The 19376-nt window shown below is 30.0% G+C and overlaps 1 protein-coding gene across 2 annotated transcripts in view; it reads right to left on the bottom strand.

Annotated features, from left to right (window-relative positions):
• The window catches only part of LOC143236665 (cohesin subunit SA-1-like), a 60619-nt gene extending 42663 nt beyond the window's left edge, over nucleotides 1–17956 (bottom strand). For both annotated transcript variants that reach the window (XM_076475049.1, XM_076475050.1), the window contains exons 1-8: nucleotides 17768–17956; nucleotides 16697–16785; nucleotides 15261–15459; nucleotides 9708–9881; nucleotides 8884–9088; nucleotides 6052–6203; nucleotides 3889–3962; nucleotides 665–788 (exon numbers count right to left, since the gene is read on the bottom strand). In XM_076475049.1, coding sequence (XP_076331164.1) covers nucleotides 665–788; nucleotides 3889–3962; nucleotides 6052–6203; nucleotides 8884–9088; nucleotides 9708–9881; nucleotides 15261–15459; nucleotides 16697–16779 — 1011 coding nt within the window. In that variant the 5' untranslated portion in view covers nucleotides 16780–16785; nucleotides 17768–17956. The remainder of the gene's footprint in view (nucleotides 1–664; nucleotides 789–3888; nucleotides 3963–6051; nucleotides 6204–8883; nucleotides 9089–9707; nucleotides 9882–15260; nucleotides 15460–16696; nucleotides 16786–17767) is intronic.
• Between the last annotated feature and the right edge of the window lie 1420 nt (nucleotides 17957–19376).

The raw sequence follows: 19376 nt of genomic DNA, 5'->3' as shown, positions 1-19376 counted from the left end.
TTACAAGTATTTGTGTTATCTAATAAAAGATAACAGATTAACATTTTAAAGGATGACCACTTTTTGTCCACTCTTTGTATGTTGCTACACATTCCAGTTACTGCAATTTTTCTTTTTTTCAAATTTATATAAGTAACCTCATTGCAAGGCACTGGTAATTCTGTAATTTTAATTTGATTAATTAACACTGAGTTTATTATTTAAAATAACTAATGATAATAGTAATTAAGAATGTTTCAAAAACAAACTACTATTATATCTTACACTGTTCATTCACTTGTGATAAGGACTTTAGATATCTTTTATACAAATCATTTTCAGTTTTAAAATGTACCAGAGTTTAGCAACTTTTCTGTTTCAAGCCTAACTAATTTCAAATTATGGAAGTTAAACATTTTAGAAATACAGAATTTCAGATTGGCTGTTACATATTTCCTGGCTTTTCTAATATGTTTAAGTTTTAGCTAAAACAAATAAAAAAATTGAAAAATGCAATAACAAAATACAGCATTTAAAAGATACTGATTATAATTCACATACTAACTCTTCAAAAGTAATTAATACATGCTTTATCTTATATTGCCTGTTCAGTTGTACTTAAGTTTACAATTTCATAAAATTAAACATTACTACAATACAAAGTTGTATGGTCCTTTTATTTCACCTTATCGTGAAGAGTCCATCCTATATATTTCAGGTAGCTATCATCTAGGAAATGGGAGTGAAACTTCTTCATCCACTGACCAATCTCATACATACAGATCGAACGGATCTCAGGTAAGGTATCTCTAAAAGAAGAGTTCATCACTTGTTTAATGTTGTTCTGCACAAATTTGAGTGGCTGAAGAATACTGATAAACATGAATGACTAAAATGAAGCATAAGAAAATATAATATACTTTCTTTATTATATATTTAAAACTGGCTGGTATGGGTAGAGAAAGCACTAGAGGAGTAAACAACTAAAAGGTCAAAACATTGTTCGCTCCTCTACTAATGCTTTCTCTACCCATACCAGCCCTTTTTAAATATATAATTTTCTCTACAAGTGGGTTTTCTCATCATCACAGATTAATACTTTCTTTATATTTGTAACAGCATAAAAACACCACAAAAAGGAATAAGCAAGTTAAATAATTAAATATTTTATCAGTTTCTAATACAAATGGATCTTCAATGCACATTAATCATAAGCTCTTGTTCAAACAAAACTTTTGTGTTTAATTATTCATTCATTAGAACAGTACTGAATGAATTATACTGAGATACAGTTTCCATATCACAAAGAATGATTTAACTTTTTGAAATTATTTTAGTTCTTATACTTGTTACTTTTGTAGTATGCAAGCATTCCATACTTCATTCTCCTATAATACATATCTTATGTTTGCAAAAAGTTAAGTTGTGATCTGGAACATGCTAAATCCACTTGAGGTCATGCTCTAATTTCAACCTGAAGTATTACTTTCTATAGATAACTTGTCAGAAATTTATCAACTGTTTCCAGAGAGACTTATGCTGTATCTTACTTTATTAATTTGTGTATAAAGGTCTGGTTTGCTGTCCCATATTCCAAATTGGTCAGTTACAAAAAAATGGTGTTGTGTAACACATTCTTAGTGATTGCTTAACAATTTTTTCTCACTTTCAAGAAGAAAAAGTTTCATTTCTTCTTTGAAGCCTTTCTGTACTTTCAAAGTTCTTCATTCTGCTAATCATGTGCCATTCAATTAAACTTTTGATTTTCCTTTACTTAGAAAACAACAGTCTCACCAACAGTATTCTTCAATTTCTGTATGTAGTTTTTATTTTTACTGTAGTTGTGACTCAAAGACCAATTTGTTTTTGTTTTTTCAAATCACTTATGACAAACCACTATTCTTCCTTCCAAATACTATATCTTTGAATCCATAATTTTTGTGCAGGTCAATGAGAACTAGGTTTAACTTTTTTGAACCTTGAAACTGTTATAGTTTCATGTAGAATGAAAGGTATGAAAAGCAACTAGTTATTATCACAGTATACTTTTCTTCAATCAAGATTCTGCATTGTTTGATTTAATGGTTAAAAAGCAGAACACTATATAAATGTGAATTTTAGCTGGGAGAGAGGTACACAAATATAACTATTCAGTTTACTAATCAGTACATGAGAGAAAAAGTATGGTTATTAGAAAAATGTTCTGTCTCTGACACCGTTAAAGCTTATATATTTAATAAAACAGATATAATAGGTTCATGTTACATGCAGACTGTTGATACACACACATAAAAGTCAAAGGTTATATTTATTTATAGATCAGATCAATATTTCTGAACTATTACTTCTGTCACTGATCACATTTATGCCAATAGTCATGACTACATACCATTGCCCTACACATTGATTTCCATTGTATCAAGTTAGTGTAAAAAGACAGAGAAGTCAAACGAAGCTATTCCTCCTGAAAAACGCTTTATAAATCCTCATTGTGCACAACCATTGATTTCAGACCACATTTAAGTAGCCCAAAGACATGAAAGTATTTAAGCAACACTAAAAGCCTTGATAAATATGTGGTTAAACAGGATTTTTGCAATTACTTATCTTCAGCCATCTTCCTCATGAAAACAGTTGCTGATTTCTAGTTTAAGCTGAAAGCTTATAAGAACTGCCAAGCTCAAATCCTGTTTCTTATACTGCTAACAATAATACTAGAGAGTTGTCAAGTTTCATTGCAATGCTTATTTTGAGTTGGATGATTTTCTTTTATAACTTTAGCTTTCACTTTATGGATTAAGGACTGACTCAAGGTGTGGTTACAGAAGTAACTGCCTTCCATAACATTTTGCTGCTAGAGATTTCCACTTCTGTGGAGAACATTGCTATGTTCTTTAGCCCTACATCATCTAACAATCTCATTAAATGACTATCTTTCCAATGAAAGGGACAAAATATTTCTCAGTCATAATGCATTTTCAGAATGGTTAGGGATTCACTAAGAACCAAATATAAAGGTGTTAATTTGTTGTTGCCTGCAGCAACACTTCACTGTATTAGGACGTACATATTAATATAAAGTGCAATTACCCTCAAAAAATAAACAAACACTAAAAAACGAATACATACAGTACAAAACAAGTAAGTTAGGTTTATATGTAGACTGGCTGTTTATATTAAAGACACAAGGAATAGGTTATATTTGTAAACAAGATGATAACGTAAAAAAAAAATCTAAGTAGTTAGACTTGTGTTACCAACATATAAATTTACATTTGCAGTTAGAATATAAAAAAATGAACAAAGAGGAGAATATATCAATATGCAGATTCATGATATCAAACAAACAACAGGTAATATTTACACATAGATTTCAAAATCAGGTCTTCCATAAGAGCAGGAATAAAGAGATTTTGGGAAATTATTCTCTCCATAAAACATGCACTTCTGAAATTCCTAAACAAAAGTAGAATTTGTGAATTTCTGAGCATATAATTACTTTTGCTTATGGCATAATGACATACATAATAGTATAACAAGCAAAATCTCTCTCTTGAAATATTAGGTAGTCATATCTAAATATATGAAGTTTCAAGTCTGCAATTTTATTTGTTTCTGAAATGCAGTTCCTAATACTAGTCATCTTGTAGATCAGAGGTTGTTATTTAAACTGTTATGAAACTGTGATACCCTTTAATGACTAAATGAAGTTCATGACAATTATATATTAAGGTAATGCTCCTTGAAACAAAAAAATTGTATTATAAACTTTGTTGAGTTTTATTTTTTGTATATTTTAACAGTAAAAATACTATGAAAAATAATCTATTAGACTCTAATCACTGATAATAAAATTCCACAAATTTCAATGATGGAAAAAAACAACAGGTAAACCAATGTGAGACATACCTGTACCGGTGAACAAATATACTCTTGAACATGTAAGTCAGCATGTTCTTTATTTCCTCCATATTCTCTTCTAACTGTATAAAACAAAAAAATTAAATTATTTTAGCACCTTTTTTTTTTTTGTAAATAATAACAGTGATACTTGCAATGAAGAAAATAATAACTATAAAAATATAATCTGAATTTTGATAATCTTACTTATGGAAATAAAACTTAACTGGTACAGTTAATATTTTCTAACTAGATCTGGCCACTTTAATACCAAAATGCATCAAAGATTTATCAGAATCAAACACACCTATACTCAACTGCTGCAAAATATTTCCCCATTTTTGTAGCTTCGATAATATTTTGTTGACTCTCTATTCTGGATCACTTTCATTTAGACTTTATTAGCAAACCTATAAAAGCTGTATGATCTAATTCTATTTGTCAACTGCTACTGTAAGCATTATTTAATTATGAAGAAACTGACTGGTAACAGCACCTTTCATATAAAAACAATCAAGTACACAAAAACACTCACATCACCACAAAATTAATTCATATCACCAAAGTAACATCATTAACTTCGAAATTAATCTCATGAGAAAACACTAGCATTAAGGTTCGTTAACATCATACAGTAGGTATAAAATTGAAACCTAGAAAAAAATCTAGGTAAATCAATCCCACACAATATATCCAATATGAAAATCAAGAAACCATATCTCTCCCAGTTCTATATACGTTAACTCATACAACAACCTGACAGTCAAGGATTCACCTCCCTGCAAAACCTGAAAGTCAAGATAAAGCAATTCTGATGCTTTTATGTTTGTTTATGACAAAGCTACCATGTTCATGTCAGGTCTTATGTTGTAACTGTAAATTCCTTAGAGGAAACAAATTTTGCATAAATTTCAGGAAGCCACCTTTCAAGAGATATTTTTACATAAAAAAATTTGTTTTAATGAGATCTTAAAAATATAAAGTCCTAACAAGTTTTACATTTCTTTATTCCTCTAAATTAGTACTACTTTAAGGAAAAGATAGGTTTGTTCTGAATATTTGTACAAAACTCCACAAGTGCTATATATATTAACTGACCCTAATTTTTAAGGGAAACAAACTCTTGAGCTACTCTAATTGAATAATTGGATTTGAACGTCACCTTCTTAAAGCACCCATTATTATAAATTATAGAGTACAAGTTTGTGCAAGAGGATACAAACAATGAGCTCTCAGATACAGTCTGACAGGATACCCACAAAATCATCCTTGGCTCCACTAAGCAAAAGGAAAACAACCAAAATAACTATTTCCTTTGTGTTTAGCCTCGACTAAATAAACTGAATTGTCATGACCTGTCAGTAATGAGAATTTGGTCTGACAGAGCTAAAAGATCTGCATTCTGATAATTATGGTTCACCTTTTTTTTTTCAATTATTATTATGAGAAAACAGTTCAAAACAAAAGGTGCACATACATTTCACATCAGGCAAACACCCCATTTATCTAATCATTATAATAATTAAATCTGAACATTTCTGAGAAACCTTACATTACAATGTCAAGGAACCAGTACTCTATGAAACATGCTGTCTAAATTTGCAAGGTTTCATTACTGATGCAATGCACACCAATGTACAACTGTGTACAACTTGTACTCCAATTAAAAACAATTACTAAAAAAGATGACATACTTTTGAAAACAAGAGTTAGATGATAAACAAGTGAAGAAAGGTGAGAATACCATTGTAGTACTTAGATTAATCAAACAGTATCATGCAGTGAAGCTGCAACCTTCTGTAAGAAAACAGAATAGTTGAATAAAATAGCAGCATATCAGCTCTACAATGTTTTGCATGCTTATGATACAAAAATCATGATGCAAATATTTTTAGTTCTGATTAGTAGCTCATGCAGTATAATTCCAACTCAGTACAAACAACTTGCACTTTCAGAGGTTAACTGAAAACAGTACGCATCTGCATGTTAAGAAATTATGAGGTTATTCTGACTGTTTTGGTTTCTCACTGAGGGTTTAATAATACTGATGCAAAATTATAGATTATTTACTGGATGATATGAATACTCACTGAAATATTAAAATCACATCATTAACTCTTAATTCCTTTCAACATCAATATTCATATGTACCTTAACATCACAGCTCCTTACCTCTTGCCTTTTAGTCATCAGCATTTCTAGCCGTTCAGTAGCACGTTTATCTCGATTCTTTTGACGCTCTGCTTCATATTGCCTTTGAGTATTATCCAGATTAATACTCAGGTTTAAAGCAACATCTACCAAAGCTGTCATTAACTTCATGGCTATTACAGAAAATGAGAATTATTACAAAAATAAATGCAATTTACAAGCCTCTGCAAAAGACAATTGTCCAACAAATATAAAACACTAACACACTTATAACAGAAACATTAACCATTACCTTTGTCTTTTTGTTATATTTTCTTTTCTCCCCTTACCAAGTATAATCACTCTGTTCATTAGATATGATTCAGTGAAACTATTCAAAAACATTTTAGTTTTATTTTCTTGTCTTATGGTCTTCAACATTTTGAACATCCTTTATTAAATTTTTCCATGTGCCCGTTCAAATAAATGTTTCTTCGTTTTTTTATGGTAACAATACAATATCTGTAATTCTACATTCAAAACAACAAACATTTGGTTTTAATTAGTCAGGAAGTGGCTGAATTTATTTTTTATTCTTACATAATGTTACAATTTCTCAGCAAATTTGTACTTTTTTCATATGAATTAAGAGCATTAGCTTACTAACTGTGATTTGTAATTTTCTCTCTCTCAACACGGGCTTGGTCAATTTGACTGATCACGTGACCTTTTTTGCACTCATTCTAAGTCATTACAGATTTGATCCTTAATATAGTGTGTATATCTTCACAAAATTTAGCAGTCTTCCATAAAAATTACAAGTCCTTCAAATACAAAAAGATCATATTTTCAGTGAAGTATTTTTAATATATTAAAAAAGGATTTGTCCTTGATTATTGACTATTTGTTTTGATTAGTACATGTGCAAAGTGATTTTCATGAAAGATTAAAAATAGTTTTCTTAATCTCAAAATTCATTTGTGTAATCTGTAAAACCTCATAAATATGTTTCACATGTTTGTTTTCAGTAAAAACTTCATATTTTCAGTCATTTTTTCTACCATGACTCTATACTTGGTTGGTCAATTTGGCAAACTCCAAAACTAGTGGGAAAAAACATAATTTGAAATAAATCTAAATTACCCTTGATTCTTTCCAGAATTACTCCAAATGTATAATGAAATTACATCTGTTTATCCTAAGTAGCTTTACATTCATAATAGTATAAATCCATTTATAATTAAATTGTATTGTTTTATTGCCCTTTAAACCATGTCTAACTACTATTCATGCCATTATAAGTTGTAAGTCACTTGGAAAACATTATGCTATTGAATTACCTTACCCACAACCTTCTCTGAGCTGCTCGCATACATGCCTTGTGAAACATTTTTATTATCATTATTTACTTTATCTAATCTAACCTTAACTAACCTAAAGAGATCCTTATTTTTACATTTGAGTGACTTTTTATAAGAATGGATAAAGAATAAACCTACAAAACAAGAAATAAATTACTTACTCGTACATTTTTACTTTTATTGTCAACTATTAAATGACACTTAACCCCACTTTTTTATACTAACGGTAGCAGTATATTAAATAATTTTTTTGTTCAATTAAATAATGCATCAAAGGATATAGAATAACAAAACACAAAAAGCAAACGATTTCCTCTAACAATCAATTTTACTAGCTTTTTAAACTATGTGACAAGAGCTATTACAAATTCATCCAAATTAATTGTTATCTTTACCAAAGGAACAAAGCTTATACTAATGATAATCTGTTTAGAACATAACATATGTCATTTGATAGATGAAAACCTTGGCTTTCTATTGGTTATAGGTAATATATAATTAAACATAAGAGAGAACTATTAACAACTTCTGAAAGAGAGGATGTAACAAGAAGGGTTTTTCTATTTCATAACTTTGTAACTGAACAAAAAGGCCATAAAAATTATGGTTTGTCTGAGCAATAAAAATTTTATAGCGAGTAATTTAAGTTTAATTGTGTAGTTACTGGAAGGGTTGTGGATAACATAGAGAAGAGACCTAGATAAAATGTGTCAGGTTTCACACTAGGAGAAAAAGAAATTTTTTTGTATATTGCATTACTGTAGAGTTCTGAATAATAATAGGGTTCTGAATAATAGTAATGGAGGTTCTTTCTTTCTCCATATTTCATGTCATGTGATCTTCTGAGCACTTGGCTAAAAAAAGGGAAGGGAGTAAAAACATACATACACTTTAAATTGAATCTTCACTGATGATAAAAAAAAAACATGTTAAAATGCTAATTTTATCAACCATCTAAGCAAACTGGCTAGTTATGGACTGGCAATCTGCTAATTTCCCTTACATTCAATGGAAACACTTCTACTTTGAGTTTTGATTAGATCAAAGCCTATATGCTGCTTTACGACAGCTCTCAACAGGTCACAGAGTGCTACAATTGGATGGCCTAGCCCACGCTTACTTGAGTCTCAACAATTAATATGGCTGACACTCACTTGCAGATTTCCCAGGGAAGTGAGATGGCTAAAATTTCTCAAGTAAACAATACTGGAAGATTTCTCTGCCTTATCAGCAAACTTTAATAATTGTACACTCCCGAATAAGTATTGTATAGGGTGGTAAAGCACCTGAAAATACATGTATGATTATTCAGAACTCTATTGTACTGAATTAATAACTTAAAACTTATATACAATTAAAATATGGATTATTAGCTAAGAATGTACGCTATACTAATTGGTGTAACATAAACAGAAAGTATTTTAATAAAATTTTTAACATTAGACACTAAAACCTTGTGTTATGCACAGTAAAGGATACCCATAGCAGCAAAAACTTTTCACAAATTAATTACCTGCCAAAGTTGCCGTATGACGAAATGCTCGAACTTGAGAATCAGAGAGCCCAGTTAAAAGAGAAATCACATTATCCATTAGATACTGATCATAAATTATACTATACTGACACTGCTTCACAAGAACTTGAACAAATTCACAGAAATTGGACCGAAATTTTTTCCAAGGTGGGCCTGTCATAATAAGGGGATAATCTCCACTTTCCTAGTAAGAAAAAGGTCTTAGTTAAAATATAACATTGTGATATGAAACATTTTCTTCTATTTTTCCTAATCATCTGAATTAGAGTAAGCTTTCTAACCTAAAAATATATAGAAATTAAAAAGTTATGGCTATCATAACAACAATCTGTTTAGAACACAATGTAATATGTTATTTGAAAAATGAAAACCTTGGCTTTCTATTGGTTATTGGTAATATAACCAATTTTATTAACTGAACTAATATTGACACCTGAAGCTTAGTAGTTACTTGATCATAGTTCCTGCTATAAGTAATTACAAATGAAACAACTTTTAAATAAAGACACTTAACAACTCAACAACAAAATAAAATATTCAAGAAAGTTATATGATTATACCATAACATAATGTTCTAGATGCTTGTACATAAACTTTGAGAAGCATAGAATAAATTCTGTACACACATGTAATAAAACATTTCACTCTGTACAAAATACATATTCTCATATCAATCTTTAATGGTCCAAGTTAAAATTTTTTGCTATATCTCACTTCAAAAATGATACAAAGTAATTTTGTTGTTCTAAGTTTGAAGAAGCTACTTAATAAGCTAGAAAAACCTCTACATCAAATCACTTTACCTCATCAAACTCTTCTGTCATTTTTCTTATGATCTGAGCATGCTCCAAGCCTGCTTGCATCTGTGGTGTAATACGACCTCGACAACCAGCACATTCCACAAGAAACTGCATCAAGTTAAGAAGGGCAGTATCACGATCTTGTTTATAAGACTCTATCCAGTCATCTACTACACACTAGAAGCAGAAATATAGTTTTACAAGTTGTATTTTTTTTTTACTTTTCAAGTAAGCATAACACACAAGAAAAAAATATATATACAAGTCCATGCAACCACATATCATAAAATAAAAGTCAATATAAAACTTCTTCTCAAAATCTGATGTGATTAAAACCAACAAGCCTTAGCCCTTAAACAGCAGGAATGTTGTAGGTAGAAGCATAAATTGATGATAACTGCCGTTTAAGGGTTAAACAAGGCATGAAAGAGACTTTTCTTTGTGAAACATCCAAGGCACAGTCATCAAAACTTTTAAGTAACACAAACAAAATTCAGACCCTCAAAAAGTCCATTTATTACAAACTTCTTTTTTGCTATTTGAATTCACAAACGTTCATAAAAACAACCAATATTATTAACAGTCACCTTCATGTCTGGAAACACTGGACTAATACTGACACTTAAAGTCTAGTAGTAGTTAGTTGAGATTGAAATCTAAGTATTTGTGTGCATAAATATCTAAATAAAGCGTGGATATGTCATGACTCATTTCAAATCCAGCACTTATAATACGCAAATCCACAGAACTATATACTAATGGGAAGTTATGGTTCTGCTATAGCAATGATAACATATGTACAATAAAATTTAGCTTACACCTCCAATTATCAAGCTTTTCCAAGTATTGTTAACAATGATATCTAAGCCTTCTGAACAGCATTTGGTCTTGTGTTATTTTAAAATAACAAAGTTTTGGAACAACATGAGACCTATTGGTCTATCTTGGCTGTTTTATCCTCAAAATTAATTAAAAATAAATACATAAAAAATCTTTAAGCCAGCTCTTATCATTCATATACTTACCAACCTTTTTCTTAAAATCAATTAAATTTACTGCCTCCATAACATCTGAAGTGCAACCCATTCGAAAGACCAACCACCCTGTTACAAAAATAAAACTACATTAGCTGAAGATGGCTCTTACCCTGCCAAAATTTATGTGTCCTCTAGTCCTTACACAAGTAACAGCACACTGCTTGGATGGCTTTACAGACTGATTACTATTGCACCAAGACCCATTTCCTTCACATTACTGTTAAGGTTATTCCCATCCAAATCATGCTTATAGTTCAAATTATTATAACCCGCATGCATTATCCTGCATTTATTATAATTAAAACCCATCTTTCATTTATTTGCTCAACTTAATAAATGATCTAAATCCTTTTGTAAATTAGCACCATCCTCTTCGCAACTATTAACACCCAAGACCTTAATATTATTTGCAATTTTAAGTAATTTATTGAACATGCTTTTATCTATGTCATTAATGTAAATCAAAAAGAGAAAAGGTTCTAAGACAGAGCCCTGAGGTATCCCACTTGTGACATTAATCTAGTTTGACTGAATTCCATTTCTAACAGAACCTCCACTTCCTTCCATTCAGTCCCTCTTCTATCCAATGTGCTAACTTATTCCCCCCCCCACTTATAGAGATTTTTTTTTTACAAGCCTTTTATGTGGAACCTTGTCAAATACTTTCTAAAAATCCAAATACACCAAATCTACACCCTCACCCTTTTCAAAGAATGTCAAAATATTTGTAAGGCATAATTTTTCCCTCAGTGAAGCCACACTGACTATCCAATAAAATTCCAAATTTTGTTAACCCTTTTGCAATGGGTGAGGAGTCAAAGGCCATGTCACCATGTTTGTTGGCTTTCATTTAAAATTTTATTGAACTACTACTTCAGGAATTTATGTCAGTACATTTGGAATCAAACTGTAGATTATGATGCAAACTTTAATATTATATATCAGTTAATTTCTTAAATTAAAAATAAACATTAAAAAAACACATCTAAATATATATTTCAGTGAGTCACTTGGTATGTTGAATGCAGCACTGTTTAAAATAAGATATTTGTGATGTTCAAATACTAATTCTATAATTTTGTACAAATTAGGAACTCAGATTACTAATATTGACAAGCTAGAATATCAAATGAGAACCTCAACTTTTTATTTTGCTGAGATATGACTTATGTAATGAATCAAATGCAGTGGCCCCATTTACCCATTTTCATTTTTGGAAACTCCCTTAATTACACTTCAATATATGACATGTAATAACCAATCAACATTTGAGAATGTCCTCCTAATGATTTTCTCAGGCATTTTATTCTGTGAAAAGAATACCACATTCTTTCAAACACAGATTTCAAGAAGGTAATTATGTCTTTAGTCTGCTTGAAGTTTCATATTTTATAAAATATACTTAAATCTTAGTTAGTAAGCTTAATAAATTATAGTGGAATTCTGTGGTATCAGTATAATTTTTTGGTTATTCAAATGGGTGTGTATATATACAAAACCTAAGAAAAAAAACATTTTTTTTGCTTGATTCCCTCCACATGCACAATTTTAAAGGCTTAAAAACCCATGTCCAGCAACAGCCTAGTACAAAGGTTGTAGCAAGAAAAGATAACTATTTGCTTTACATCTTTATTTTTGTTCCAAATATTAAGAAAAATAAGTTGAATAATTTATTTTGAAATAGTAATAATCTATATACATATATATATAGAATGTATAATAACTGACTATATATTACAAAATACTAGTCCACTAAAACAGCCAAGACAGGGAAGACTAATGGTCAGTTTTATATTACTGGACACATAATGTGTGCACATGCACCACATCAATACAAGTTATGTAATGTTAGGTAGGCATGACTGGAAGGTCAATATAATATAAAATAATAAATGTACATGTTCATATATAGCATTATGAGACTTAAGTTACTTAGACTAAACATTTGTCTTTTCATGTTATAATATGTAATCATTCTAGCATGAAAAAGGTTGGTTAAGTGACAAGCCCAACATACTAGAGTACAGACAAAATATAGTCTTATTGAAGACAAACATGTGAAATGTATTTAGGATGTTTTAGATATTATACAAATATTTGAGGTTTTTGGGATGAAGAACAGTTTTTTTAATCATAACATAAAATCACCTTGCACTCAGACTAGTATTAAAATAGTCTCAATATTTTCAGAAACAAATCTTTAGTAAAAATATTTTGTTAAAAAATTGATTTTTTTACATATATAAGATCTTATAATCTTTACTAAACATCTACCAAACTTTGTAAAGATACATATTCTGTATCAAAAGCTATAGTGTAAATACTTAATGTGCAGACAAACTCATGTGTATTTTATATTAAATCAGTTAAGAAAAGGTTAAATAAATTTGTAAAGCATTTGTCATCAGACTCTCCAGAATTTTTCCCACAACTGATGCATGACTAATGGGTCTATAGTTACTGGGACAATTTTTATCACCTTCCTTAAAATGAGGAACTACATTAGCTGACTTCCAATCCTCTGGTACCTGCCCAGTATTCAAGGACTGACAAAAAATAATAGTAAGTGGTAAAACACTTTGGGAAATATTATCTGTCCCAAGAACCTTATTGTTTTTTAAACTTTCCTGTTTTTCCTCAACCAGCTCAGAATCAATGCACTCATCTTGTTTGATTTCATTAAATTTTATTATTATTAATGTTAGTCTGTAGCTAGGTCTAGATGTCTAATAATACTATGTATTAATTTTCTATATTAGCCCACTACAAATTCAAATCCTGGTCACACAATTTGTTTAGAAACTTTGCAGAAATCAGCAAATTGATCTAAAAGTCAAAACAATATAATAAAATAAAAAGCAGGCCTTGAAATTATAAATTTACAGTGTGAAAATATGAAATCTTGATTTACATTCATAGTACACTTCTTGATACTGGATGGAATTAATAATGTTGTTTTATCCAGTACAAGACGACTGTCATGATATTTTGTGTTTCAACTAGGCTGAATTGTTTTAAAATGTTAACACATTTAATATGACTTTTTGAAACATTTGACAACAAACATGCTTTAATTTTATTCCCCTGAAAGTACAAGACTGTCAGAGTTACCCTGAAAGTAAAAGACTGTCAGAGTTACATTATTAAAAATAAAATAAAAATAAAAAGTTCCCACATATACTTATTTGCATGTAAGAACAATTTAAAACCTTATATGTTTAAAAGAGAATAACAGTATACTATTTATACAACACTTATTTCCTTAGATATTTCAGAAACAATATTCTAGTTTTTACACATACAAAGGTTTGTTGATAATTTGATCTGAGAGAAGACCTCAAACTTCTAATTTAATTAATTTCATGAAAATAATCAACAGGTAGAAACCAAGATATCTGATTATTAATTTTCATTTATTCCAAAAGAAATATCGACATTATGATTTCTCATTATTGTTTTTGATTAGGTCAAAGTTATTCAGTTTAATTAACTGACAGACGATAGAAACTGCTACTAATTGTTTTTAAACAAATTAAGTAACTTCTAGATTAGAAGGATAGAGAAATCAATGCCTTTGCTAAATGTAAACTGTTTATATTTTTTTCATATCTTGGACTGATTAGCTCTTTAAACCTGTGCATACATTGCCACCACCTTGCTAAAAATTCTAATTTACCCTTTATAACTAATGGGTAATATTGTACCCATTGTAATATTGACACTAAACTGACATGCCACATAATCAAGTAACCCATTCCTTAAGTTCATAAATTTACTCAAAACATAATTTTGATGAATAAGTTTGATTTAAGCTTCCCACTTTTAACTTCAGTATTTAATTTCATATAAGTAATAATTTGTTATTTCAACACTGTGACCATTCACAACTCCTAACTATTCTGGATGCCTGATACAAGTAATCTTGAGTTTGTATACATTCTAAAGGAAAGTCAACAGCTTTAAGATCTCTCATACTTATTTCTTAAACTAGATTTCATACAAGTTGCCTGCCTTGTAATTTTTTCTAACATAATAATATCCTTTATAAAGTAAACAAAAGCTAAACACAGTACTCCATGTGAGGCCTTATCAGTCTTTATAGTGTTACATTAGCCTTCTTGCCCTTAAATCCAATATTCTTTTAATGAGAACCAAGTCCTGTGTTCACTTTCTTCACCAAAGCTCAAACCCCATAATTTACCTAATTGCTAGATGACTAACAGATGAGTTTAACTGAATGAAGCAAGATCCAATAGATTTGCAATGCTGAATAAAAAAGTATACAGCAAAAATGGTAAATGGTCTGAAGATATAAAGTAGTCTTCATCTTACATCATTTTCCACAAAGAATCTTTTTTTTATGTTTTTCAGTGTCACACTTTTTAAAATGTGTACCTTATATTAATCTTTCTACTCAGTTTCAAAATATATGTTAAAATATGTTTTGATACCAAGTAGAAAGATTAATATAAGATAGACATTTTAAAAATTTGACACCAAAAAAAGACAATATTACTACCTGTAATGAACTTTTTCCTTGTTTCACTATTTCAAAAAGGCTGTTAATGTTTTCACTTGGAATATCTACTGGACCACCACGACGTTTTCCCACATCTCTTGAACGGCCCCTGCCACGACCTTCCACTTTTCGCCTCTTTCCTCGAGTACGTGGAGGTGGGTCTTCCACCTGGAAGTCATTGGCATCATCCACTTCATCACTGAAATAAATATTCTGAATCATCATTACACTACAAATGTTATAAAGATACAGATAATGAATACAATTTTGATAACTTCATATCTGTTGAGTTTTAAATAGAGTACGAATTAAAATGTTATGAACACTTTAACACAGAATACAAATATGCTTTTCAGAATAATGTATGTTTAATGTCAGTGTTTTACTTGGCAACAACTCTGGATTCTTCTTAGGTAATGGTGGGGGCTAAGGATTAGTCTTATGTTAAGTTTGCCATACATTCCATTTTGTTCATTTGTTTACCCTCATCCAGAGTTACTGGTCACGGGTGAATTTATAAAAAAAACATTCTAAGTAAGTGGTTCTGGCAAGTATAAGAGAAATATGGACCTCACATTTCTCTTTTTTTTGTTCCAATGTGTATTTTTTATGTTAAGGAAATATATACTGTTTCAAACACTGGTTGTTCTGAACAAAGTGAAATAATCATTTGATAATAGTAATTACATTTATTCTTCACACACTTTCATAAAAGTAAGTTACTTGTGTTTTTAATAATACCAAAATAAAAAGCCTCTCAAAAACACTCTCTTTAAAAAAAATATTAATAGCAAATCTCATAATTTATGAGTAAAACATTGTCTTCTTATTTATTTACTTTGAAATTCTCTCTAACCTTACTATATGATACTTTTTTAGTAGTATATCTCTTAATAGCTTCATATGTAACTTTACTATAACAAATCTATAAAAACTGTGGGATGTTAAGATTATAAACAATTTTGAAATTAATGTAGCTATTCTGGTTTGGTTTGTTTTGAATTTTCTTCAAAACTACTCAAGGATTATATGCACTAATCATCCCTAATTTAGCAGCATAAGACTAGAGGGAAGGCAGCTAGTCATCACCACCCACCACTGACTCTTGGGCTACTCTTTTACCAATGAATAGTGGGATTGACCATTACATTATAATGCCCCCATAGTTGAAAGGGCGAGCATTTTTAGTGCAACAGGGATTTGAACATTTGACCTTCATATTACGAGTCAAACACCTTAACCTGTCTGGCCATGCAGGGCCTGAAGGTATTCTGAAAAACATATGTATCTTTGGAACTTGAAATTCTTTGAAGGACAAGAAAGAAAAAATAAGAGGTATAAAATTCTCCACCAGATTCACTGTAGAGCTTAATAACTCCTTTATGATTCTTTTTATTTATACATATATTTAATAATTCAAGATTTTAAAAACCTACAGAATATCTGGGAAAAAATCTTCAACATCAACTGCTGGTAAAGCTCTTTCTTCCTCAACCTGTCTAGTTCGCTTGCGGGCCATTACTACCTTCATTTCAAAAAGAAAATCCTTATAAATATACAATAAAAAACAGGAAAAATTCACATTAATATGAAAAAAAACCTTAACACAAATATTAAAAATTATACCTTGTAAGTATTAAATTAGAAGTAAAAAAGTATGATAATGCTATCTGTATCAATGACTTAAATATAATTAAAAGTGCAATTCTTCCGCCTTCACAAAGCACACACACAGACACAAAAAAATAAAACAACACTGTATCATGCAAAAATAATTATATTAATAAAACTGAATAATTCTATACTCTCAACATAAACCTCAATGATAACTTTCATATACTGTATTGTACAAACCTTTAATGAAAATTTAAAAAAGTATTATTTAAAATATTTACTTTTAGATATGTTTAACAAATTCATAAATGCACAATAATACTTTCAAGGTTTATCTTTTTGTCCAGCATAACAGTTTTTGTAAAGAGGAATAAGTCACCTGACAACTATGAATATTTTCTGAAAGTAACAACATATTTCATTAATATTTAAAATAAAAACATCCAAGATATCAAACCACAACTAATATATAACAACGCTAGTTTTACTAAGTTTTATATCTCTGCTCTGAATTTCAAATACAATACACATCTAGAGCTGAACAAGCGGTCAAAACTATAAATATAATTATCAACATTTGTGTTATGCTATAATATTACTAATACTAGAGGCTAGCTAATAGTACTATCAATAGCATACCCTGATATTTGATGAGTTGTGTCAACTACATATGAACAGAATAATATCATCCTTATTGTCTTGCAATACTAGCAGTAATACTTCTCTCACTATAACTACCACAACTGAGAGAGATCTAATATATTATTTATTAGTAAATTATATATATATATATATATAGTCCAACATGTTCTTTACAAACTTCTCACCATTTTGATTAACAGTGATTTTTTTCTGAAATTAATTTTTATTTTTATGCTACAAAAATAACTTACCAAAGGCCTTCTTCAGTATGCTTCAAAATTATTTACCAATACGAACCCTATAGAATATTACATATTAAGACTATGATTTATTTACGATCTAAGTTACATATCAATAACTCCTAGTTCATCTCAGTTTACGCTCCAAAGTTCTAACATCAAATCTTACGCGCTGCAGTGATGAGAGGCATCGGTGCGAATGTAAAATCAGATAATGAAGGGGGGTCATTTAAAATCTACTTTGTCCATTTAAAGAATAAATAATTCAATAAACACTTATTCATAACAAATTAGATTCGCCTTGTTCGATTTATTTAAGTAATTCTCATACACTGTTTGAAATACATTCCATCTAACAAAAAACAAAGTAGAAACTAAAATTTATCATAGAAAATAAGATTAAGAACATCTGATTTTATTTGTTTTCCACTTTAATTCTGAGACCAATTAAAACTTAAGCATGTTTTTTGTTAGGCCATATCAATGCAGCAAAATGATTTATATGAGGCAACGTAAAAAATCACTCAAGATATCAAAATTAGTTGCTCAGTATTTACAATGGAAACCCAATTATTTTTGTTGACTCATAAAAATAGTACCTGTATATATGTGTGTAAGACGAAACACGGCCCGGCATGGCCTAGCGGGTAAGGCGTGCGACTCGTAATCCGAGGGTCGCGGGTTCGCGCCCGCGTCGCGCTAAACATGCTCGCCCTCCCAGCCGTGGGGGTGTATAATGTTACGGTCAATCCCACTATTCGTTGGTAAAAGAGTAGCCCAAGAGTTGGCGGTGGGTGGTGATGACTAGCTGCCTTCCCTCTAGTCTTACACTGCTAAATTAGGGACGGTTAGCACAGATAGCCCTTGAGTAGCTTTGTGCGAAATTCCAAAACAAACAAACAGTAAGACGATACGATAAATGCTTTAAATTTCATCTCGAGTAAGTTTTAATTTTTTTTATTGACAATGGATAATTAATTTGTGTCAGCCAAACAGTTGTACTGTGTTAGTACTGATTTTTCTTCTTCTTTTTTCTATTATTACATTAAATACACTTACTGCTGTCAAAGAAACATTTTGGGGATCACAAGCTATTTTATTCTTAATTTTAGCCGCGGCATAGCAGCTCATGGAATTTTTCTGAGATTTTTTAAGTACGAACTTTTACTTATAATTCCGTCATCTATTGACTCATTTGAGATATAATTACAGTTGTGGGCTCAGTGGGTCAAACCCTTCTGTCTGATATATTTTACCACGTCAATGACTTTTATAGATTTACTCTAATCCAGCCTAAAAGAATTTAAAGTGCTGCAGCTGATGATGATTCCCCCTTATTTTAATTTTCTAAGGTACTCCAAACCTCAAAAATTTTCAACAACGTTGCTCTATATAAACTCAAAGCAATAACTGAACAAAATTATCCTATATTCTATAACATTTAATGCAGTTTAACACATGAACAAAGTTTCGTTTACTAATTAAATGCAAAAATTCCACGTAAGTTAAATATATATATATATGTGCAATATACTATTATTATTATGTATTTTGTTTAAGTTGTAACAGAAACCGTATAAAACAAATACAATACTTAAAATTCGTTGGATATATTTCATTT

This window comes from Tachypleus tridentatus, chromosome 13 (assembly GCF_004210375.1).
Source record: "Tachypleus tridentatus isolate NWPU-2018 chromosome 13, ASM421037v1, whole genome shotgun sequence".
NCBI lineage: Eukaryota > Metazoa > Arthropoda > Merostomata > Xiphosura > Limulidae > Tachypleus > Tachypleus tridentatus.
The sequence above is the reverse complement of the archived record's forward strand: the minus strand, read 5'-3'. Positions and strand labels throughout refer to the sequence as shown.